At 43.3% G+C, this 25,602-nt stretch overlaps 1 protein-coding gene across 1 annotated transcript; it reads right to left on the bottom strand.

The window, feature by feature from the left end:
- Window positions 1-3,908: 3,908 nt before the first annotated feature.
- Window positions 3,909-9,776, bottom strand: LOC120948055 (uncharacterized). Its single transcript, XM_040364028.2, has 3 exons — window positions 6,778-9,776; window positions 5,912-6,666; window positions 3,909-4,019 (listed from the first exon to the last, which is right to left on the bottom strand). The coding sequence occupies exons 1-3, from the start codon at window positions 7,760-7,762 to the stop codon at window positions 3,909-3,911; spliced, it is 1,851 nt and encodes a 616-aa protein (XP_040219962.2). The 5' UTR covers window positions 7,763-9,776.
- Window positions 9,777-25,602: the final 15,826 nt, after the last annotated feature.

Genomic DNA, 25,602 nt, shown 5'->3' on the forward strand with positions numbered 1-25,602 from the left:
CGGCCTTAAGGGTGTCGTTGTTACTACTGGCTTCTCTATTGTGTGTCGTGTTATTTTGTTTATCTTACACATTTCGCAGTTTTTAACGAAGCCTTTTATATCTTCTTTCATGTTTTTCCATTTATATTTGTCTCTTATTTTTAGATAGAGGCGATATTGCCCAACATGTCCTCCCGAAGGTAGCATGTGATAATTGTGTAGAATTTCTTCTATTTCTTTTCTTGCTGTTATCCACTTAGGTGGTACAAATCCAATAATCTCGCAACCGAAAATGGTTCTATCTACGATTTCCTTAATGGTTTGAGGCGAGTATTGAGTGAAAATTTCGTCTTCCATGGAGATAGCTAATTTGTCTCTATTAAGCTTTTTTGCATAAGTACATAATCTTAGAAGAGCAGCCTCGAATGCCTGACTTCCATTCTGGTTTAATCTGATTATTGTACTTTCTAGTTCCTTGTTGTAGTTGTTGTTAAAAAGTGTTATTTTAATTGAATCTTTATTTATTTTTGACTGAATTTTTAATAATTTATTAACCTCTGATGGGTTCTCTGTGTTCCAAAATGCTGGTTTGCCTATCTTCTCGTTTGTGTCGTTTTGTGTTACAGGATTTGTTTCCTCTCTATTAGCACTAGTCATTGCCCTAGTCTTTACTACTAAAGCTTGATTGTTGTTGGCCTCATTAGTGCATTCTTGCAATGATTTCAGACGATCAGAGGTTGTTACTATTCTTGTCTTGTTGTCGAGGGATTACTGAAACGTCTGCACCGGTATCGATTAAGAATTTGATGTTAGTTTTTGGATCGGTTATTACGAGACGATAGCTATGGGTCGAAAGTACGTGTATCTGTTGAGGTTGGCCTCTGGTTAAGCATCAATCGGAAGCAGTGGCCGAGTTACTACCCTGCCGCCGGTTGTTGAAGGAGCAGGGGGCACGACAGTTCCGCGTCGCTTGCCCGTATTGCGTGTGGTAATAGCAGTGTCCGCTGGGTGTTACCGCATCCTGGTTCAGTTGACGTTGCCGGGTACGTGAGCGTGGTCGCGCGCGTTCTCATTCGTTGAGCTTGCTCAGTACGGCGTCCAAGCGCTGTCCTAATTCCGTTACGTGCCGAGAAAGACGTTCGAAGTCCTCGTTGCGTACTTCGTGGATGGTTTGGTACGGGCCCGTTCGGTGGTATAACGCGAACGAATCCATAACAGAGTCTGCTACTTTAGCTCGATCGTTGGTATCCGTGTTAGTGGCAATAACGGCGGACTGGACGTATGGCGGGAGACGGCCGATCCACAAATCTACCAGCATAGAGTCCGTCATTGCTCCATTTGCGGCGCGGCGCATCTCCGCTAATAGCTGCGATGGTTTTCGGTCCCCGAGGTTCATTTCGGCAAGCAGATGATGCAAGCGGCTTCGTTGCGACTCTTCAAAGTGTTCAATTATTACACGCTTTGCTACCTCGTAACGGTCCGTAGCGTACTGTCGAATGTTCTCCAACAGGGGGCGAAGCTCAGGAAGGACACGAAGCGGTATACGCGTTCTAAGAATGTTAAAACGGCGAATATGTTGGTTCGTGGTGATATTCCACGCATCGAACCAGTTTTCCAATGCGAAGAAAAAGGTTTGAATGTCAGTGGTGTCCATCTCCGGTGGTTTCAGCTGCATGGCATTCAAAGTGTCAATCTGCGATTCGGGCGGCATGATCATGGCGTCGCAGGCGGACGGCCCTGGTACGCGCGGGGTATTCGGGACGGGCGGTGTTGGTACGTGAGGCGATTTGGATCCACTCGCGGCTGGATCGGCATCCGGGGTTACGCCATCGGGAGTCGATACGTTGCGGACCGGCGGACTGTGCAACATCCTTACGACTAAGGTTAGTTAAAAAAGGGTGGATTTTACCTTAGTGGCGGGGCGCAAGTAAGTCCAGCTGAGGTTGGCTAGGTCAATCCTTCGGCGAAGAAAAATCCGAACACGCGGTCGATCGTGTTAGGATTAGTCGCTTGTTGGCTGCGTTCGTCGATGACGCCGGTGGTGCGAGAAACGAGGGGCGATGATCTTCGGTGGCGTTCGGTCGTGTCGGCGAGAAGAGAAGTGTGTCGGCGAGTGTCGGCGATAGCTGCGTGCGTCTTCGGTACACGGTCGAAAAATTTCACGAAAGTAGCTCGAGCAAAATTCTGACGCAATCCGCTCGGCGTGGGCCTGCGCACATTCACACACACACACACACACGGTGCACACACAAAAACCGCGTGGGTGGAGCGCGCTCGGCGGTACGTGTGAGGTTATGATCGGCGGGTGCGCAAACACGTACGGGTACCAAAATGCTCGGCGGGTGTGCGACACGGCGCGGGGTGTGTCAGCAAAATGTTCGGCGGTCGCTCAGCACCGAGAGGAATCTTTTCCGCTAGGATCGGTCGCTCCGTCGGGGAAAAAATGTTTGTGAACAGTGTTCCTCACTGTCGGCCACCTTCGGTGTCGATTTGCACTCACGTCCCGACAGACAAAGAGAGCGAAATTTACAGGCGAGGGGCATGTAGAAACAGGGGGAAGGGGTTCGGTCGAAGTTGTATTGTCCGCCATAGTCGAGCGGAAGCGATTTTTTTCCGAATTGAGAGTGAGCGCGCGCAGCGCTCTCTCGCATGCCTTCAAATTACACGGGGCGCTCTCGCGATACAAAACAGCTGATCAGCTGATACCCCCTCCCTCCCGTTTTTTTCCTCTCGCGCTGCGCTGGATGCGCGGATCAGCTGTTCTTGCTCTCTCGTGTTTCTTTCGGTTTGCGCTGCGCTGTTGCCGCACTTGCGCGCTGCGCTGTTGCCGCACTTTGCAATATTTCTTTTCCGTGGTGTGCGTGAAAGATCGCTGAACTACATTTGTGTGTGTATCATCGCTTACGCCGGTTTATTTCGACTGTCAATTCACATTTGTTTGCATTTCGGTACCGATAACATCGTAAAGTGCGTAGATCCTGAAAAAAATAGTTAAAAGTTTGTGTTAAAATATAAGCAAGTGATTTGTAAGTTAATATGTGAAATACAAAAGTGTGGTCACCTTTTATTATTTGTATTTGTCATTCGTAATTTCAGTCCGCATTCGTTGCAGTTTGTTTGTTTCGACGAGTTAAGCAATCGAGCTTGTGAAGAAAAAGGAACAATGTGAGTTATGTGACATGTAAAAACAACTATTATTAGTAAGCATAAGATGAAGTGGATTTTAATTTACCTTTTCAAATTGCAGATGTCGACGCCGGCTAAACACGCGCGCCTTATGGCAACGGAGACTGAACAAGGTGCGCAAAGTGCAATCCATTTAATGTCGGCCTTGGATATCCTTGCCACGCAAGCAACGCTCAGGTCCCATGTGCCTAATACGGCTATGAATGATCTACCACCGTTGGAACAGGTTGCAGTGCTGCACGTGCAAGATGCGTCCGCGCCTAGTTCGAGTGTTGCTTCGTGTAGCAAAGATCAAATCCACATTCCATCGGCCGCGAAATTGACACATGGCCCCGGTAAAGCAATTCGACTGTTAAACACGTCGGAACATATTCCTACGCATGCTATTACCCGTCGTCCAGGAAAAAAGAACTACCGGGCCGATATTGAGGCAAATAGTGGTACGACGGAACAATATCCGACCTCGACTGGTGAAGCAGAGGGTGCAGTTACAACAGGGCCTACCACATCCTGCCTTTCTGGTCCTGGTTCCTGGATGATGCAATGTGTTGAACCGTTGATGTCTCCAGTATCATACACAGCAGTATCGTCAAACATAGAAGAATATTCTTTCGCAGAAAGTTTTCCTGACGCCACGATGATTTGTGTACAGCCGACCGCGTCGACAGTTTTAAATTGCAATCCACAACCATCCTCGTCCAAAGCACCTGAGCAAAGTTTACCGGATATTGCCACGCTGGCATCTAGCCTTCCTCGTGGCACGATTTTAAGGTGTTTAAATCCGTCCACGTCGACAGCTTCAACATTAGGCGCATCTGTAGGGGATTCCTCGTTGCATCCAACGTCGAGCGGTTCTACAAGTGTGTTGTCAAATCCGTTGAAAAAAACTCCGTGTCCGGTGATGATATTATCGGATGAGATTTTGCCGCCGAATTCCGCATTGTTTTCAAACATAGAGTCCCGAGAAGCCATAGAAACAAATCAAGTTACTTCACATAACCACATGCACCAGATTTATGACAGTGATTCAGTAAACCAGACCTCCAAAGGACATACATGTTGCGAGGAGTGTCGTGTTGAAAAAAAAAAGAAAAAGCCCAAAGTGATCAAGCTTTCGTGATGATAACCGAAATTTTTAATATCGTGAAACCAATGCAAAAAATTCGACTAAATGCATTTTCTCTTCATTTAGAGAAAATAAGAAATTTGGAAATGTTGGAACAAATGGAAGAAAAATTACAATCAGACCCAACATATTTCTATGCAATAGTGCAACGCATTGATGCTGAAATTAATTCTCAATATGCCAGACATAGATTGCACTATGCAATAGACATACTTTTCGATAAAAAGTTTTTTGCGAAATTCAGCTGGTCTGGAAGGATTAATGTTGTTGCTAAGTTACAGTTTAGCAGATATGTAAATATTGTGCGTTTGTTTCAGGCTGTGGCAACAAACCATATTGGTGTCGAAGTAGAATTGGAATATGTTGAGAAAATAATTCAACAAAAACTCAAACATGCTAGTGAAAGAAGCGAATATGAGGAATCAAAATTAACAACACCTCATTACCGTCCTCGCGAATGAACTTTTTTTTTTGATAAAACGAACTGTGATGTATATAGTATATTAGAATTACAATTAGTACAATAAGCTGCAATGAATGAAAAGAACTGTGATGTACATATTGTAATAGAATTACAATTAGTATGATAAGGTGCAACAAATAAAACGAACTGTGATGTATATAGTATATTAGAATTCCAATAAGTACAATAAGCTGCAATGAATGAAAAGAACTGTGATGTACATATTATAATAGAATTACAATTAGTATGATAAGGTGCAACAAATAAAACGAACTGTGATGTAAATAAAAACATATCTTTTTAAAATTTTAATTGTTTTTGTCCGCGCAGGACTTTGCGCCAAAATATAATTTAAATATCTTTTAAATCATTTCATCCAAATGATAAAAAGGCTGTATGCTACATATTTCTTCTTTGAAACGAGAAGGAACATAAGATTTTCCCCGGTAGGATAAGTTTTATTAAAGTGAATTAGCTCTAGAAAGACTGTGCACCTCTGATAGAGGCTGGTTTACTTGATTGACCACATGAATTATAATAAACGGATACATGTTACTTTCTAGAAATAAATTTATCTGAAAACAATATTTTAATACATTTATTCTTATCACAATGCGTTTGAAAAAATTCTTGCATTTTCTTATGAGATACATAGAAAACAAATAAATACAACACAAGTTATGGGTTTATTCACCGTTGCATAATATACCATTTTAATTTATTGATATGTTTTATAATAAAGTATGAAGCATAGGTACTAATACTATTTTGCTATCACTAACATTAATTGCTACCATTTTAAATTTTATATCTGATGTTAAAAATACCATTTCTTCTGTGGAAAGATCGCACACATTCACTTCATATATATCTATCATCCACTTAGAGGAGTGGTATGTGGTAGTTTCATCTATTTCACTAAAAGCTTTTCCGCTTATGTAAATAACTGATCCTTCCACTTTGGCACTGCAATATTGAACAATATAATCATCGTGAGTTAAAAACCAATTTTTTTGTTTACTGGGATATAAAGTAATAATCGAGCTGACGTGCACAACTACCCCATTACTTTTTGATTCAATGTAAGGAAACGGTGAATTCTCACTGCTTGATGAACGTGTTGGAATCTGTTCTGAAATCCTGTTTGCTGTCTGTACTAAAACTTTATGGCCACTTCGTAGGGTTTTACCGATATCCTGTAATTTAGCTTCATAGCGATAAGAAGAAAATTTAACAAGAGGTCCAAATTTTTGCACATCTTCGTAAACATGCAATAAATTATGCACATTGCTGGTGACACGATGTTGCCCGTAAATTGTTGCATACTGTGCAACAAACTGTTTAAGCATCAAATGTGCAGCTGGCCAATGCTCTCTGTAGCATTCGAAAGAGAATAGTCTAATCGCACAAAAGTATAGCATGAAATGTTCATACTGTTCTTTAGTTAACACCTCTTTCAACACTATGAAACTGGCATAGTTCAAAAACATATTAAATTCACTGGCTTTCCAAAAACCAGTATCTTCAATACTTCGCAATTTGCGGTGAAATTCTAAAGGAATTTCCACCTTGTCAAGAATGTTATTGATTCTATTTAATGTATCTTGACTCCATTTAGGGCCTCCACCTAACTTGCCGGATTTCCAACCAGTAATTGACGTTCGTGTTACTCCAAAGTCAATCAGGTGCAACAGATCAGCAATAATTACATTCTTTATGATATCGAAGTGGAGAAGACGTATAAGTGGCGTTGTTTCCCTGTGATGTTCACCGTACTTGGAGTTCTCAAAATCATTGTGCGTTCTCGGCGGTGCGTCTATGTCGAGAAAACACATCACTTTTGCAGTTTTGTCAAATTTACCTTCAACGGTACATTTCTGGCATCCATTTTTGTGATTGAAGTAGGCTACTCCTAATAGTAAAAGAAAAAAAATAGATACAATAAGCACATGTTAATATTTAGTAATACCAAAATTATAAAATAATAAAATGTCATGATTTGTACATGTTTAGCGCAACCTACCTTTTATAAATGCTCGCGCAGGTGAGTCAGCGATGATAGCCCAAACGCGTATTGTTATCAGTTTATTGGCTATTTGAATGCCTTTCTCCATCAATTCGTTGAGTTCATTTACTAAAGGGTCAAGGTATTCCTTTAGGTTTGCAGGTTTTGATTGCCCCAAAAAATTTCCAACCATTAATACTGGAACCTCGGGTAACTCTTCAATGCTCATTAGTATTGGCCAAAACTGCTTACGAGAGCTTTTGTGTAACGGCAGGCCATCCATAGAGAAATTTAATGAAAATTTGTTTACTCTTGGCTGGACATTTCCAAATTGTTTCAACAGAGCTGCTTTTATTCCTGGATACCAAAATTCTCCTCCAGCTATTTGCTGTATTTCTTTTCCACATTGCTTCGTTCTTAGCAGTGTTCGCGCATCTTTGGGTAACTTGTAACTGGTTGTATCCCGTAATATTTCTAACAATCCGTTGAGAGCCGAATGCGTTTGGTATGTTTTCAATGCCCAATTTCGGAGTCGTTCCGCCATCGCCTCACTATTATTTGGTGCCGTTTGCTGTGAATTATCGGAGGCTGTCTCTGCTATGTTTTCGGTGTCATCTATGATTTCATAATTTTCTACATTGTCACACTCGTCAAAATTGATCCAATCACTAATGTATTCTGCTTCGACGATCCGTTCTTCTTCAATTGTCTGTTCTTCTGGGCAGCCGATAAATTCTTGATATTCACTTGATAACGGCATGTTTGAAGCACTAGGGATCTCTTCATCTGAAGATGCCAGATTTATGCTATGTAGGTCAGATGTGCTAGATTCGCCCAAGGATTCGGCATCGTATCGGTTGTTGATTTTTTTTATGATTTTATACATCGAACCTGTTTCCCGCATCTTTTTGTCTGAACTTGTTTCACGCATCCTTTTTTCCGCACTTGTTCCACGTTTTTCACAATTCTCAATTTCACGATTCTCAGTTTCACGATTCTCCATTGTTTTAATATTGGTAACACACAATTTACGTAAGTTCACAAAATGGTGTATTTGTCTGACAAATCACTATTCAACTATATAACAGACTTTTGAAGGAATGCGACTGTTAAAGTCCTTATGAGGTGACTGCCCGAATGCAATTGACAGAATAACAGTATGTGTTTATTTTTATAAGCACGATAAAGGTAACAAAATGACTCGCCAATACTTTGAGTAGTAGGTAATAGGTAGATTTATTTTTAAAGATCAGGTAAGGATACACAAATATCCAACCATCGCAAGGGGCACGGTGTTTTTATTATAGGTAAATATTTTAAAACAATGCTTGTATACTTTTAATAACAGGTATAACCGGGGTACAAGTTACACCATTTTAACAAAAACATGCAATGGTCGAGCCACTAGAAACACACCTGAAATATTTTTTGAAGTTGCAAGGTGCAACAAATAAAAAACAACTATGCACGATTCCACACTTATTTTCTTACCTGTAGTTCACAAACACTGCACATTTACAACGTTTTTGCGCACTCTTTAAAACACTTCACACCTTTCATAATTAATTGGAGAACTTTACAACGTTTTAAAAACAATAATTTCACGCAGACGCTAGTCGATTAAAAGCAGCAAATTTTACAAGTGTCAACTTGCCTGCGTCGCTAAAAATATACTCACGGTAGTTAGAGTGAGAAGCCTACGGGTGCTTTGATCATAAGTTGTAAAAGCGAGACAGGGCAACGCGCAAGCAGCCGGCGAGAAAACCAAACTGAGCGCGCTGGCTGAAAGTGAACGCACACATTCACACATGTGTGATTGTGTGAGTGCAAAAACTGTGTAGCAAGCAAAACACGCTCTCGCCTCCGAGCAATTCCGCGTATTTCCAGCCGTCTCCCCCTGCTTCTACATGCCCCTCGCCTGAAAGACGCACACTTTTACATTCTCTTTGCTAGTAGGGGTGGGTTCGGGGTTTGTGCACGGGGGTTTTTTTCGCTGGCCGAGCTTGCGTGGTGCCTCCTTCGTGGTCGGCCGCTCTTCGATGATGGGGGGAAACGTTGCTGTCGGTCCGGACCGAGGAACAATGGAAACACGTTTTTTCCGGCTGGATACGGTGTTCGTCAGGTTACCACTCACTCACTCGCGCACGCTATCACGTCGGGGTCACCAGTTTTAGGGGGTCGATTTAGTTCGGATTAATCTTGTCCCTAATTTTATGTCGCGAACGCGTTGGGTTTCGTGAGTAGGTAATAATGAATTTTATTTTACACTATCTTAGGAGCGGTTGCGCACATTCGTTCGAGAGGGGTTCGCGTTGAGGAATTTTACGATCGCGGAGCGAAGGAAGAAGTCTGTTCGCTTTCGAGGTTGGGTTGCAAGAGAGAGAGAATGTGCTCGCTGACAGCAGGAAGTGTAGCGCTGGACACGCGGCGCACGTCACTTTGACACATTCGTGTGCCTGGTGAGTGCGCTCCACGGAGATCTGTGTCTTTGTCCCTGGATGTCACGATCGCTCACGATTCTAACGCCAGATGGCGGTCTGGTCGCTACAAGTTCTTCTTCCGATAAAAACTTGCAGGCGTCACATCTGATGATTCCTTTAGTGCTGTTTAGAGTTTTATGTTCATATATGTTCACTTTGATATTATCAGTACCGTGGTTAAGGTTGAGCTTTTTTAATTTATTTGCTTCGGTTTGGTTTTTTAGGCGCATAAGAATTTTACCATCCCGTAGCATTGTTGTTTGTAATGGCTTCCCTCCCAACGCCATCTCGGTTGCTTTCGCAAATAGAAAAGGATTGTATTTTGCCAGGCTTTTACCCTTGGTATCACTTTCAATCATCATAAATACCTCTTCAGTCCTGGACGATTCGTCGAAGTTGAGGTTGATTCGCTCCCCTCTTATTTTCCTTTTTTTCCTCGAGTTCCTATTCGGCGGTTCTCCCAATATTCTGAAGTAGGACCCGAAAGTCCTGCTTCCTCCCGGGTCCACGACCCCCATCTTTTTCTTTGCACTTAACTACTTTTTTTTCTTGTACTAAGCAAAAAAAGTTAAACACTTCGTATTATTTTTCGTAATTTTTATTTTATTGCTCCGATTGAAAAAAACGGTTTGGAAATGTGTATATGCTTTAAATCGTATGCGCTGCTTGACGGTTTGACTTGGAGTGTTCTATGTTTTTAAAATTAATTTTTTCTTGCTATAATCAATATAAATAAAAATTATGTGAAGTAAAATTAAAATAGTACCTTTAAAAAACATAATATTTACAGTATGTTCACCCTTCATTATCAGGATGGGAGAAATATGTATCTCATTTCTCCTTTTATTAGAGTTATCGAAATGAGTTTGATATAATAACACCTTTCAACGGGTTGGTCTTTAACAATGAAATAATGCAGACCATCTTTAATAAAGTGAAATAGCTCAGAGCTTAACGCAAGAGAACATAACACGTAAATCGTGCTATCGAATCTCACGCTCATATCTGGGAACACTACAACAGTGCAGTGCTGAAGACGCTTGTAAGGTTTTCTTTTGACAGTTGCAATTTCAAATTTCAAATTAAAAGCGAAATTTTTCATTGACATATTTCAAAGGCATTTCATTACTGCTAAATGCACTGCTGATCGCCTTCAATTCGCCGGCGATTACAAGGCGATTAGAAGGCATTTAACGGAAATTTGCGGGTAGGGATCAAACATCGGTAGGAATACAGATGAATCGGTATTTCTGGTCACTGGCTGTCACGGTCGCCATGTGGTAGGTTCGGCCGCGCTTCTCAAACCGTTTCGGTGTGTTAATGCGCGGAGCGCAGTGAAAGGGTGTGGAACGAGGAAGGGGATCGTACGGAACGCGACACCAAAATGTATACACATTCGTCACGTATCGGTTACGTCAACCCGTTCACACTTACGCTAAGTTCGAAAAGAAGCACTTGCTACGTCAGCGGAATCGCGGACTGAATCGACCTTGCGCGTCGAGTTGATGACTGAGGCGGAATCGGACACAGTGGGAGAAGTTTGGTGGAACTAGTGCAAATGTGCATTTTACTTCGATGAGGGTAATGCTGATCGGTCAACTGACTGAACTGCTGATAACCGAAAGTGGTTATCAAATTGGGCAGAGCATTCGTTGCTTTTTGTAAGCAACAGTTTTTCTTGGTTCACTAAATGTGGCATTATTTTTTTCTCAGCCTTTATATCCTGTCAATATGATTGATTACTTGTTTCAATTTTCTTCTTCTTTGATTTGATGCTATATTTCCTTTTCTTTGCATTAATCAGCTCAGTTGCATGACTGTCTTTACAATTCATCTCATTATTTCTTTCTATGCTATCTAGCAGTTGGTTTAAGTTTCATGTTTTTAAATGCCCATAGTTCCGAGTGAAATATTTCACTTGCGTTATTTGCATATGCGTTTCACCGATAAACGAAACGATTGACAGGTGCTGTTTTTGTGTGTATTGGTAGGGAATTAGATCGCGGGAATAAGCTTCCATAATGATATTCATCTTGTAACCGACCACGAAGGAGAAACGGCTCTCGACAGCGCGCGTTATAATAAAGATTTGTAAAATTGTGAAAGCGTGTTCTGGTTTTCATAAAAATGTAACACAACATAGGGATTTGCGCGATCATAAATTGGTGCCGTGACCAGGATTGCTGCGGAAATTTAATTACATAACTTTTGTGCCTGTTTGTCCGTTTATTTGGTGCTCCGTCCCTTCTCAATACTGTCTTTCTGTGAACATTTGTGACACTACTTTCTCCTTCGTGATTTGTGAACATTCTTTTCGGTTAAATCGTGGACCTTACACATCGTTATTTCGCTAGTTGCTGATTCGCGTGTTTTGGTTTAAAGTGTTTGTGCGCCCGTGTTTTGTCCTGCTATTTCTGTACGTTTGCTGCGTAGCAATTGCGACAGTTTTTCGGCCACACCTTTTTTGGACACCATTTTCAAAAATCAGGACTAAGATTTTGTGCGTTACGTTTTCCATGAGTGTTTGATTTATTCGTCGTGTAAATCGTCTTCTACGTTAGGATACGATTCTTTGAACATTTACGCGTTCGTGTTGTAACCCCGTCCCGCGTTCCGCGGCTCGCGTCCGATATTTCCGTATTCTACACGTTAGTTTAAGTGTCGAGTGGTTTCGCGCGCAAAATCGTCATCTTAGTTCATCGTCCTCAGCGCATCAAAAATGGCCAACATGGAGCTCCTGCTTTCCCGCCGCTTAACCCTGGAAGAGAAATTGAACCGAGCATTTGTTTTCGTGTCGAACTACGTTCCTGCTAGAGACTGCTCCAAAGTACCGTTTCGGATTGCGGAACTTGAGAATCTGGCGGCCGAATTCGACAATGTTCAGCAGCATATTGAAAACTTGGCAACATCAGAGTTACGTGGAGAAGAAGGCCAAGTTCGAGCTGTCATTGAAGAGAAGCTGTACGTCACGAGAGCATCGTTAAGTGCGCTTTTGCCGCACGCGTCCTCCGCTACTTCATCTGCCAGCAGCGTGGCAGTGTCCGGCATAAAACTGCCTACCATTGCCCTACCGGAGTTTAGTGGAGACGACATGCATTGGGCTGCTTTTCGTGACACGTTCGAAGCGCTTATACACAACAATTCCGAAGTAATGGAAATTCAAAAATTCCATTCTCTTCGCGCTGCATTAAAGGGTGAAGCTGCGAAGCTCATTGAATCGGTTCCATTATGCGCAGGAAATTATCAGATAGCTTGGAAGTCTTTGGTAGATCGCTACGCTAATGACTATCTGCAAAAGAAGAGACACCTGCAGTCAATATTTTGTATGGCTCGTGTAACAAGGGAATCTAATGTGGCCCTGCATAAGCTCGTGGACGATTTTGATCGTCATGTAAAAATGCTGCAGCAACTCGGCGAGAAAACGGAGCATTGGAGTACCATGCTAGAGTATGTGCTGTGCACCAAGCTGCCAGAAGAGACCCTAAAAACGTGGGAAGATCATGCCTCCACATTAGAAACGCCTGACTACAATACTTTGATCGAGTTCCTGCAACGAAAAATGAAAATACTTGAGTCAATCTCCATGAACCATCAATCGAGCAGAGAGCCTACCTACCCACAGATGAGACGAACGCCAACGCATCTTTCTTCTTGCTCGTCTGTTGCGAGTACTACGAGAAAATGCCCACACTGCCAACATGACCATCTGCTGGGAAACTGTTACAAGTTTATCCGCCTTCCGCTGTCTGAACGTATGCAGATAGTCCATACGAAGAGGGTATGTAACAATTGTTTAAAGGTACAGTATCGGACATTAAGATAGGACCCTGGTTTTTTGAACGCACCGAGCACTTGTTTTACCACGTTACTTGTGTTTGTGTGTGTGTATGTGTGTGTGTGTGTGTGTCTGTATGTGTGTGTGTGTGTGTCTGTATGTGTGTGTGTGTGTGTGTGTGTGTGTGTGTCTGTATGTGTGTGTGTGTGTGTGTGTGTGTGTGTGTGTGTGTGTGTGTGTGTGTGTGTGTGTGTGTGTGTGTGTGTGTGTGTGTGTGTATGTGTGTGTGTGTGTGTGTGTGTGTGTGTGTGTGTCTGTATGTGTGTGTGTGTGTGTGTGTGTGTGTGTGTGTGTGTGTGTGTGTGTGTGTGTGTGTGTGTGTGTGTGTGTGTGTGTGTGTGTGTGTGTGTGTGTGTGAGTGTATGTGTGTGTGTATTTGTGTGTGTGTGTGTGTGTGTGTGTGTGTGTGTGTGTGTGTGTGTGTGTGTGTGTGTGTGTGTGTGTGAGTGTGTGTAGTAGAAAGAGAGTGTGCTTTTTAATGTGTATTTGCAAGTGCGCGGGTTTGTGTCTGAAAAACGTAGCTTGCCATTATGTCATATTGCGTTGAAAGAATTCTGATTATGTGTGTTATCATGTGAAACAGCGTGCGTTTGCACTTGGATAAAAGCTAAAGTTTGCATCGACAGCAGCGCTTGTTCCTCGGACGAAAACGCAGGTGTGCTGGTTGATGAATGTGCATGCGCAGCGATGCAAAATGGACACGCGCACAATAGCAATGATCTCGGCATTCCCTCACAGGTGTTTCTCCAGTGCACACCATTGAAAGGCCTGCGTGCATCTCTGCGTTGAACGTTGTGTGCGCATGGAAAACTTGGTGCGTGCATTGAGCTGGTGCGCAGTTGTTCTTTTCAATGGGCGTTTTGTTTCATGAGCGCGGCAGTCTGTTCTCGATTTTGAAGGGAAGACGCTTACTCGCGTACTCGTTGATAGTTTTTATCCATGCGATGTTTTCGCTGCTCGACAACGATGTAATTCATCGCGTATAGAAGTAGAACGCAGGTAGAGCACGGGATCAGCCGTGTCCAACTTTTTAACCAGCGCGTTCTTGACGGTCCAAGCAAGCAATGTTAGTAAAAATGGGTCGAGGTAAACATTGTACCGATTATCAACGCGATATCATTAAGCGAATGGCGGCTGCTGACATTAAGCGCAAAACGATCGAGTTCGTAATGGAACGATCGCGCACTTTTGTGGCATACGCGCTTCGGACAACCGAAACGTGCTTAGACAACCGAAACGCGCTTGGACAACCGAAACGCGCAAGTCAACCGGACGTCCTCAGAAGATCACGGCGAAAGAAGACCGTATAATTGTTAATATATCAAAAACACACTGATCGCGAGGGCGGAGGTCCTGCTTATTACATCAAAAACCTAACCCAAAACACAAAAAAAACTACTAACAAAACTATCCGAAACGACCTACTTGTGAAACAAACACACACACCTATACACATTCAAACATGCATACATACACACACACACATGCACACACACATGTACACACACATACACACACATGCACACACACATACACACACATGCACACACACACAAACACAAACACACAAACCACACATAAACCTGTCCCAACGGGTGCATGCTGCGTTGAAAAAACTAGGGTCCTATCATTCTGTCCGATACTGTAGGACATGTAGTACGTAGCTGCCCTGCGGTACATAATTGTAGACATTGTGGAGAGATGCATCATTCTTTGTAGCATCAAGGTTCGAATAGCGCACCCGAAAGCCGAACGGAATCTAGTATGGCGATGTCAGCCTCTCCCAGTCCTCACAAAGCCATAAATGAAACTGTCGTACACAGCCAAAATGCCGCTGGAGACATCGAGATAAATGAGCATGTTTTTCTTCTCACTGTGCGATTAGTTATTGTTGATGCATTTGGCCAGGAACATCCGGTTCGCGCTCTGCTAGATAGCGCGTCGCAGCCGAACTTAATGACCAAAAGGCTCGCATGTTTACTTCAACTACCACTAGAGAGAGCGAATGTAAAAATCAACGGTGCTGGCAGTTGTACATCTCATGCTCGAGAAGCGGTCGTAGCTGAAGTGGTGTCGAAGAAGCAACCATTTAGTTGCACAATGAAGTTTTTGTTGATGGACAAGTTAACTGCTAACCTTCCTGCTCAAAACGTATCTATCGCTGATTGGAAAATACCAGAAGGAATCGTGTTAGCAGATCCTCAATTCAATAAAGCGCAGCCAGTTGACTTGATCATAGGGGCTAAACACTATTAGTCTTCGTTCCCCTCCTCTGCGCGTTTGCAGTTATCTGATCAACTTCCGTGGCTGATTGAGAGTGTATTTGGTTGGATCGTAGCCGACTCAGCAACTGTGCAATTTCCTCCCCATTCTCCTGTGTCACAAGTATCTGCAGCCGTGTGTATGTTGTCGCTGGAAGAAAGTATGGAGCGGTTTTAGAAGATCGAATCGCTGCAAAATAAAGATGGATACTCTCCCGAAGAAAAGAGGTGTGAAGAGCTGTACCAGAAGACGACGGAGAGAAATGAAGAAGGTCGATATGTTGTACGCATGCCACGACATCCTGACTTTGGACTGAGGCTTGGCGAATCTAAATCAGGTGCACAGCGCCGGTTTCACCTTCTGGAGAAAAGGTTTGAACGCGAAAGAAAAGGTTTGAAAAGTGAAGGAGGAGTATCACGCGTTCATGAGAGAGTATCTGGATCTTGGGCACATGACTGCAGTACGTAAAGGAACGCCGGAACCTACGGAATGTTATTATTTACCACACCACCCAGTATTTAAAGAAACAAGTACCACGACTAAAATACGGGTAGTATTTGATGGCTCGGCGAAAACCACAAGTGGCTTCTCTCTTAATGAATCTCTTTGCGTTGGCCCAGTGGTGCAAGATGATTTGCTGGATCAATTGTTACGTTTTCGCACATACCGTGTTGCATTAGTTGGAGACATTGCCAAGATGTATAGGCAAGTGTTACTGCACCCTGATGATCGGGCTCTTGTACGCATTTTGTATAGATTCTCACCACAACACCCTTTGCAAGAATATGAGCTGAATACCGTAACGTATGGACTGGCTCCTTCTTCGTTTCTTGCGACACGAACGTTATTGCAATTGGCAAAGGATGAAGGTGCTGGATACGCTCTTGCTGGATCCGCGCTGAAGAAGAATTTTTATGTCGACGATTTTATCGGTGGAGCGCAATCCATCGAAGCTGCCATCCAGTTGCGGAAAGAGTTGAGCGTTCTACTAAGCAAAGGAGGTTTCGAGCTGCGAAAATGGACGTCCAATCGTCTAGAGGTGCTTGAGGCTTTGGATGATTCTCAGATCGGTACAAAATCATCGTTGTGTTTCACTACGCATGAGACTGTGAAAACCCTTGGCATCAGCTGGCAGCCTCAAGAAGATGTGTTGCAATTTGATTGCATGATACAACCAGACAGTGCAGTCGCAACAAAACGGTCAGGACTTTCAACTATAGCTAAAATGTATGACCCTTTAGGAATGATGGCTCCAATAATCATTCGCGCCAAAATCATCATGCAGGAGATGTGGGTGTCTTCGTGCGATTGGGACGATCCTTTGCCTGATTGTATTGTTGCTAAATGGAAGCAGTTTCAACGCGAGGTATCTTCTTTGCAAATTGTAGCATGGATCGCTATGTGTTGCTTCCTAATGTAACCAAAATGGAACTGCACACGTTTGCTGATGCGTCCATCGCTGCGTATGGAGCATGTACTTATGTGCGGTCGGAGGAAGCTGGAGTTGTTCGTGTTGTGCTACTGGCATCGAAGAGCAAAGTAGCGCCACTGAAGCGGTTATCCATCGCTCGACTTGAGCTGTGTGCCTGCGTCCTTGCTGCGCACTTACATAACCGCATTAAGCGTGCTATCGGCATGAGGATAGATGGATCGTGGTTTTGGATCGATTCGTCAATTTGTCTAAATTGGTTAAAGCTGCCGCCGAATACATGGAAGACATTTGTTGCGAATAGAATTTCCGAGATACAGCATTTTACCGCCGGATGCAAATGCAAACACGTTGCTGGAATTGAGAACCCAGCTGATTTAGTATCTCGTGGCATGTCAGTTGCTGATTTTAACGAGAGTCGATCGTGGAAACATGGGCCTTTGTGGCTCGTGCTCTCAGAGAAGTTTTGGCCCGTATCCGATCCTTCTGAAGGAGATGCTGAAGAGAGAGCGCTGAAGGTGTTGCAGACATCGATTCATACGGCGCCGAGTTACAATTGGTTTTTCCTGCGTTGGTCATCGTATACTCGCCTTGTAAATGTTGTTGCATATTGTTTACGATTTGCCACGTACCTTCGGCAACTTGTTCAGCAAAAAAGGAGCAACAATTGCTATTGCGGCTATTTCGACGAAAGAAGTGAATGTGGATGCAATCTCTGCAGAAGTGCTCACCGTTCAAGAGCGAGTAGAAGCCGTCAATGTTTTATTCCGTTTTGCGCAGCGTGAAGCATTCGCCGAAGAATTACGGGATCTAAAAGAACGAAAGCAAGTGAGAAAACGTTCGGTTTTAAATCGACTTACCCCGTTCCTTGACGAAAAGGAAATCATGTGAGTAGGCAGTAGGCTAAACTTTGCCCAACTGCCCTTCCAAACCAAGCATCCTGCGGTTCTCCCAAAACATCACCCGCTGGCTCGTTTGATTGCTGAACATGAGCATCGTGTATTGCTGCATGGTGGAGGTCGTGTATTACTGTCACACATCCGTGAGGAGTTTTGGCCGATGAATGGACGAATGCTTGTCAAAAGCGTTGTGAGAAGCTGTTATCGATGCAATCGTTACCAACCTACACTTGTGGAGCAGCAAACTGGTCAGCTGCCATCCGGAAGAGTGCAGCCGAGTCGACCATTTGCAGTTACTGGGATTGATTATGCTAGACCGTTTTACTTGAAACCAGTGCATCGTCGTGCCGCATCGTTGAAGGCGTACCTGTGCGTATTTGTCTGCTTTGCTACAAAGGCAGTCCATTTGGAACTTGTTGGTGATTTGTCCACGCAAGGGTTTTTGGCTGCCCTAAGAAGATTCTAAGCAAGGAGAGGCTTACCAGAGCATTTGCACTCAGACAACGGGAAGAACTTTGAAGGAGCTAGGAACGAATTGAAGGAGTTATTCGAGCGGCTGTCCAATGAGGCCGAGATGGGCGCCATCGCAAAATCATGTGCTGAGCAAGGTATCCGATGGCACATGATACCACCGCGAGCACCACACTTTGGCGGTCTTTGGGAGGCTGCCGTGAAGACAGCAAAACGTCATCTGTTTCGTCACCTTGGGAGCACACGCCTTTCCTTCGAGGGCTACTACACGGTGCTGCATCAGATCGAGGCTGCTATGAATTCTCGTCCTCTATTGCCGGTATCTGATGATCCTAATGATTTAGCTGCACTAGCCCCTTCTCATTTTTTAATAGGCACGTCCATGGTTGCCTTGCCAGACCCCGATTTCCAACACGTACCTGTGTACACTTACGAGCACCTACAGAAGCTTCAACTACTAGTGCAGAAGTTTTGGAAGCACTGGCAGAAGAAGCTTCTCCAGGAAATGCAGAAAGTCCCGCGATCGAACGCACGAGCTGATGACATCCAGCCTGGAAGGATGGTGATTTTGGTCGACAAGTTACTCCCTACCACACGTTGGCCGTTAGCGCGTAAAACTGATACTCACCCCGGACTGGATGGACTTGTACGAGTTGTAACGTTGCGTACCGCCAAGGGAACGATTAAGCGTCCGATTACGAAAATTTGCGTTTTACCCACTAGTAATCACACAGGTGTTATTGACAGGTGAAAGTTTGTTATTGTTTTGCTGTTGATGTCCCATTAAGGCGGGGAGTATGTTTACGTTTCATGTTTTTAAATGCCCATAGTTCCGAGTGAAATATTTCACTTGCGTTATTTGCATATGCGTTTCACCGATAAACGAAACGATTGACAGGTGCTGTTTTTGTGTGTATTGGTAGGGAATTAGATCGCGGGAATAAGCTTCCATAATGATATTCATCTTGTAACCGACCACGAAGGAGAAACGGCTCTCGACAGCGCGAGTTATAATAAAGATTTGTAAAATTGTGAAAGCGTGTTCTGGTTTTCATAAAAATATAACACAACGTAGGGATTTGCGCGATCACAGTTTTATAACCTCTGTTGGCTCTTTCATTGGTTTCTTGACAATATTTCTCTTAACAACGTCATTAGTAAGTATCGTTTGCATACAATTTTCGTATTCATTCTCATACTGATTTTTTATATGTTCTTCACGATCTTCGTTAACTATCTCTTCATTTTCTTTAATAATTCTTTCTGTGTCATTACTTGGTCTTTTTACTTCATAAATTATTTCATCGTTCATAGGTTCATAAGATTTAGTATCATAGCTTGTTCTGCTGTTGAACTCTACATAATCTTGTTCAAGTTGCACTTGATTGTTATTTTCATCAATGTGTATATATTCTTTATCATTTTGATTGTAAATGTGATTTTTATACCGTTGATTAGTATCATTATTGTTTTGTGTTAGTGGGAATAGGGCCACTAAGTTTTCTGTTTCGTCTGAGAGCTGATCATTTGCTTGAGCACAATAAATTGCTCTTCTCGGATCGCGTTGCTTCAAAATATTTTTGCTAGTGGGTTTCCTATTTTGTATATTATTCCCGTTTGTCTCGCTATGATATCTATGTTGAACATTTCATACATTTTTCTTTATCCAGTTACTGTTCTGTGGAGCCTGAGTTCTCCAGTTATTAGTGGTTTGATGAGGTTGAGACCTCCAACTGCTATTGTTTGAACGATGATCGTTGTTTATCGTGTTATTAGCCTGAAGTTGGTATGAGCTATTAAATCGGGTTCCCTGGCTGCTTTGCTTGTTATCATGATTCATATCTTGCGATTGTTGATTTATATTGTCGATATTGACAATTGACTTAATTGCAGCGTCTAGGGTAGGAATCATACCTGACAGAACTATTGCCTGATGGATCTCGTTTTTTAACGCTTTTCCAAAAGCTTTCACTGCTATCCTATTAGTTTTTTCGCTAGCCAACTCTGAGGCGACATTATCGTTTAGGTAAGCCTGCTCTAGTTCTTCTGCTAAATCTTGAATTTCTTCACCAAAATCCTATACTGTGAATTTTTGCTTCAGGGCATAGATCGCTATTGCAATGTCTTCGGGTAATTCAGTTTTCTTAAAATGTACATTGATTCTTATCAAAATGTCGTCAATGCTGTTTAATAATTTCCCTACGATCTTTCTTCCTTGTCCTTTTAATTTCGATTGAACAATTCTCATGATAAGGCGGTGATGTTGTTCATCTACAGCTTCTTTTAGAGTTTCTAATGCTACTAGCATGGCTTCAGCTTCGTCTTCTCCACCATTGAAATATGGTATGAGGCTTGTTGCCGTCTTCAAAATTTCTGGAGGGTTCATTTTGGTATTAGTTTTCCTGACGTTCTAAATTCTAAATTTGAACGATATATTATTTTCGGAATTTCTAATTCATTTTTGTTAACCTTTAAAAAGTATTTCTTGTCATAAATATTGTCTCCCTATTTGTTGTATTATCTGTATTGCACTCATATGGTAAAAGAGAGGTTTGAAAGAGTCATATCTCGAATTCATCTAAACCTTTTTGTCAGTCACGCAATCCATCTAGTTGGATTATTTACAACAATTTGTCGGAAATTATTTCACCACAAAAAATTATTAACTAATTCTTTCATTGTTGGCAATAGATAATTTGATTCTAGTTGTTGATAATTCTCGTTTCTTTTATGTTTATTTTGAAATTTCGCTTATTTAATGCAGCGCAAACTCTAAAGTCTGACTTGCTGTCGTAAGTCGTTTGAGGTTGCATTTAGCGTCTCATTTCTGGTGTAAATGAAATTATGTTGTAAAACATGGAACTTGTGCTAAGTATTATGTTTGATGTTCGTTTTAGGCATTCAGATAGTTTGTCTGTTTCTAACATGCAAAGGTAGTTTACTCCTGATTTGATGTTGATGATTATTTTGATATGAGGATATGGTTTACAATACCTTCTTTGAATACGTAACATGTATTTGTTTTCGTTGCTGCTGACGATGCTGCTCGCTGATCATCTTTCGGCACATGGTGTATACTCGGGGCTTGGTATAAACTCGGAGCTTGAAGTATTTTCTTACGATGTCATCAGTTCATATCACTCGGTGTAACTTCTGGGTTGGGACTCCTGTCCGTTCTCGCCTGTCAATCCAGATCGGGCAGTAAGCTCGCCTTGATCATTTGTCTTCCACGTTGGGAACTACTTTTCCATAAAATCACTCTGGCCACCTCTCGTGGTTCGTGGTTCCGGTCCATCCACTCTATTGTCTTTTATTTTAAACTTGTATCACTTGCAGTAAGACATGTTTTGATTGTCAAAACGCAAACTATTTAGGCAGTTGTAATTTATTCATTGCATCTTCACAGCATACTTTTATGATCTTTTGGATGGGTATGATTGAAAGCGATATCAGCACAATGTTCAGTTTCATTTCGTGGCTTTCGTGTTGTTCTGAGTGAACATTTTGGGTCTGGATAATTGTAAGGTCATTATCACCCTTCGTATGTGCTTTCGGATTTGAAGCGTCGTTACCCATTTTTCTTTAACTTGGTTGCACTTTGTATTTGTTTTGCTAAGTTAGCGTTTTGATGCATCATTTAGAGTTGAAATTCAAGATCTAAAAACTGATTATTTAAGCATTGATTACTTTTGCATTTTGAGATAGATTTTCACAACAATGTTTATTTGCACTTAACTGGCACTGTTACTTTTTAGATTTTTGGGGCATGTGGTAAGTACTCACAACAAGAGTTTTTACGCAGCACTGCAGTTTTGCTTTTTCACTGCACTTTATTGTTCTTGTAGCTTTGTTTTTGCTACGCTGTCACGGTCGTCATGTGGTAGGTTCGGAGACTGTCACGGTCGCCATGTGGTAGATTCGGAGACTGTCACGGTCGCCATGTGGTAGGTTCGGCCGCGCTTCTCAAACCGTTTCGGTGAGTTAATGCGCGGAGCGCAGTGAAAGGGTGTGGAACGAGGAAGGGGATCGTACGGAACGCGACACCAAAATGTATACACATTCGTCGCGTATCGGTTACGTCAACCCGTTCACACTTACGCTAAGTTCGAAAAGAAGCACTTGCTACGTCAGCAGAATCGCGGACTGGATCGACCTTGCGCGTCGAGTTGATGACCGAGGCGGAATCGGACACAGTGGGAGAAGTTGGGTGGAACTAGTGCAAATGTGCATTTTACTTCGATGAGGGTAATGCTGATCGGTCAACTGACTGAACAGCTGATAACCGAAAGTGATTATCAAATTGGGCAGAGCCTTCGGCGGAATCTGCAAATTGGTGAGATGCACCAGAACACGAGTGATCTACGTGTCTATGGAAGGTGAACTGACTTCGCCATCAATTCGAGCTTTATTTATAACAAAGATGGTGTGATGTGAAATGTGAAATGTGAACTTTCGTTTGGTTTTCCGGGTTTGGGTTTTTTACAGGTGTTTCTTAAATTATACCTAGCGTGCCTGTGTTTTATCAACTATCAGTGCTATGTGGATATAGCGAACGTTTTCTTGTTTATGCCTGGGTTTTTACGGAAGTTTAATTGCTTATCTGTGGCGCGTTTTCCTTATTTATGTTCTGGGGTAAAACACGAGAACGTTTACGCTTCTGGTGTTTAACGTTTCTTTACCTGGTTGTTGGCTTTGCTTAGTTAGACCTACTGTTACCTACTGTTAGCAGTAAATCTGCTACAGTGAGTCGCACATTATACACTCGCACTTATTCGCGGGCATTTTCGTAACACGAAACTTTTAAACGAAAAGTTTTTAAAGATTGTTGCGACGATCGCTTACCAAAGTAAACTTTTGAAAGAAAAGGCGCGAGTAGAATTTTTAATAGCGAGGATTGCTTTTATTTTTCTTCACTTTAAAAACGTTTCTTTTGCACCGTTTCTCCTTTGTGGTACTTGGTACTTGGTACACTTGGCATATCATAACATACCGACTGTCAGATATGGCCTCGTGGTGTTTATGTCATCAACGTGTTTACTTATTTACTTACTTATCCGGCGCTACAACCGCTTTGCGGTCTTGACCTGCCTCAGGAGTGTCCGAAACCGCTCACGGTCTCGCGCCTTCGTCTGCCAGTCCGTTATCCCGGCCTTAACGGCGGACGCCTCCACGCCATCTTGCCACCTCAATTTGGGCCTACCACGCCTCCTTTGTCCTTGTGGACTGCCTAAAAAGACTTTACGGGCTGGGTCGTCCGTTTCCATGCGTATAACATGGCCAGCCCACCGGAGCCTGGCGAGCTTGATACGCTGTACGACAGTGAGGTCGCCGTACATCTCGTATAGCTCGTCATTACAGCGGCTCCTCCATTGTCCTTCCACACATACGGGCCAAGTATCCTTCTGAGCATCTTCCTCTCGAACGCGGCTAAGAGGGCTTCGTCAGATTTGGACAGTGTCCATGTCTCAGAGGCTTATGTGAGTACTGGTACTATATAGGTACTATATAGTCCCAGCTTCGTCCGTCGCGACTGGTTCTTTGAGGTGAACTGATTTTTCAGGCTGTAGAATGACCGGTTGGCAGCCAGCATCCTTGCGCGCAACTCAGTTTCCATGATATTGTCGTTGCTGAGCTTTGACCCCAGATAGGTGAATTGTGGGACGACTTCAAACGTGCGTTCACCTATCTATACAACACGCCTACGTAGATTCTGATTATTTATTGGTAGGCCCGCTGATGTTGCCACCATCAGTTTGGTCTTTGCCTCGTTTATCTGCAATCCGAGGTTCTCTGCCGCCTGCTCGATCCCTTGGTAAGCTTCTGCTACATAGGAGATGCAGTATTCTTACGTTCGGTCATTTGTCTGCATTCATCGTCGAACTAGCCAGATTTGGTGTTGCCACGACGTGGTGGGAGTATATTTCTTGCACAGTTTATTATTTTTGTTTATAGAGCGTTCCACCTCTCGCTCGTAGTTTCATAACTGTTTTCCGGTAGTAGAGACTCTTCTCAAGCAGCTTTGAATTCCTGTTGGACAATAATGTCCCTTATAGAGTCCGTGTTGAGCCGAGGCTGCGTGTTTTCTCCGCCCCCATTGGCGCGGGGGCGGGCGATTCTACAACGTATCACTAAGCCAACCAAGTAATGATCGGAATCGATATTGGCTCCTCGATATGTTCTGACATTTAACAAACTCGACTGTCGTCGGCGGCTTACTAACACGTGGTCGATCTGGTTGAGGTTTACTCCATCCGGGTGCGCCCATGTAATCTTGTGGATTTTCTTGCGCGCAAATTTGGTACTTCCAACAACCAGATTGTTCGCTGCGGCGAACTGGACCAATCTACTACCGTAAAACAGGTCCTTCTCCTCTTCCTCTTTCTCTTCGGTAGGGGCGTGAACGTTTATGAGGCTTATATTAAAGAATTTGCTTCGCATGCGCAGGGTGCATAGCCTATCGTTTATAGCCTTGAAATCCATAATTGCGGGTTGCAACCGGGGACCTACGGCGAAACCCGTTCCGAGCACGCGGTGGCGGTCGTGGCAGCTGTAGTATATGTCGTAGCAATGCTTACCACGCCTGTTCTGCACACCGTTCCCTAGCCACCAAATCTCTTGTAGAGCTACGAGGTCCATGCTCAGTGTGGTTAGGGCATCATCAAGTTGTTTCAAGGCTCCGGCTTCGCTTAGAGTGCGTACGTTCCATGAGCCCATTTTAAGTGTAGTCCTGGGGCATTGCGTAAGGTCGGTATCGTTGGTTCCGTTTCGATGATTCCTGGTGCTTTCCGTAGTCTATGAATCGATGGGAATGGGTGACTGACTCCGCGCCCACGCGACCGTTTTGTTTAGCGTCGGGTTGCCCCCTCCCCCCCACCCCGACGTTCAGGTACCCAGTTTCCCAGGATACCCACCCCCCTGCTGGTTTGCTATATGCCACCATCCGCCCAAGGGGTTGAGTCAAGCCCGTGTACCCAAGCTTGGATATGTGATGACACACGTTACCACTCTGCACGACGAGGACGTGTCGGAATAGGAGTTGGATGGGAGAGCCTGCATTATCCCTCGAGGGGGCTTCGGATCCCATCCCATTGCAGAGCAAAATCAATGTGTTTAATGTAATAAAAAATGACCGTGTTTGTGTTTGTTGTTAGAATAAGTGCGTATTTGCGATCGTGTCAATGTCAATGAAAGAAAGCGAGAAACGAAATAAATAACAAGCTTTTGATGTGTTGGTAGCATGACTGGAAAGAACACAAACACATTGAGAACTGCAGAGCGCGCCGTGCGTTACGGGTGGGGAGGGGGAGGGCTCGCGGGAGGGTGAAACTCATTCCTCTAAGACCACGCCACGCAAACAATGAGACCCCAATTTTTAAGTGATTCAGGCCGAGGGGTATGAGGAAGCTTGAGGAAGCAAGGAGAAACGCACTGCGATGAGAGTTCGCATTCTGTTTTACACGCGCGCTT

Source organism: Anopheles coluzzii, chromosome 2 (genome assembly GCF_943734685.1).
Source record: "Anopheles coluzzii chromosome 2, AcolN3, whole genome shotgun sequence".
NCBI classification, from domain to species: Eukaryota; Metazoa; Arthropoda; class Insecta; order Diptera; family Culicidae; genus Anopheles; species Anopheles coluzzii.

What these genes read in the sequence shown, in the direction of transcription:
- LOC120948055 (XM_040364028.2), bottom strand. Translation starts at nt 7,762, where the DNA reads ATGGAGAATCGTGAAACTGAGAATCGTGAAATTGAGAATTGTGAAAAA. An exon ending in TGCGCGAGCATTTATAAAAG is followed by an intron (nt 6,667 to 6,777) that starts GTAGGTTGCGCT and finishes TTTTACTATTAG; the next exon opens with GAGTAGCCTACTTCAATCAC. An exon ending in GAAGTGGCCATAAAGTTTTA is followed by an intron (nt 4,020 to 5,911) that starts GTACAGACAGCA and finishes ACACACTTGTAG; the next exon opens with AACCGCTCGACGTTGGATGC.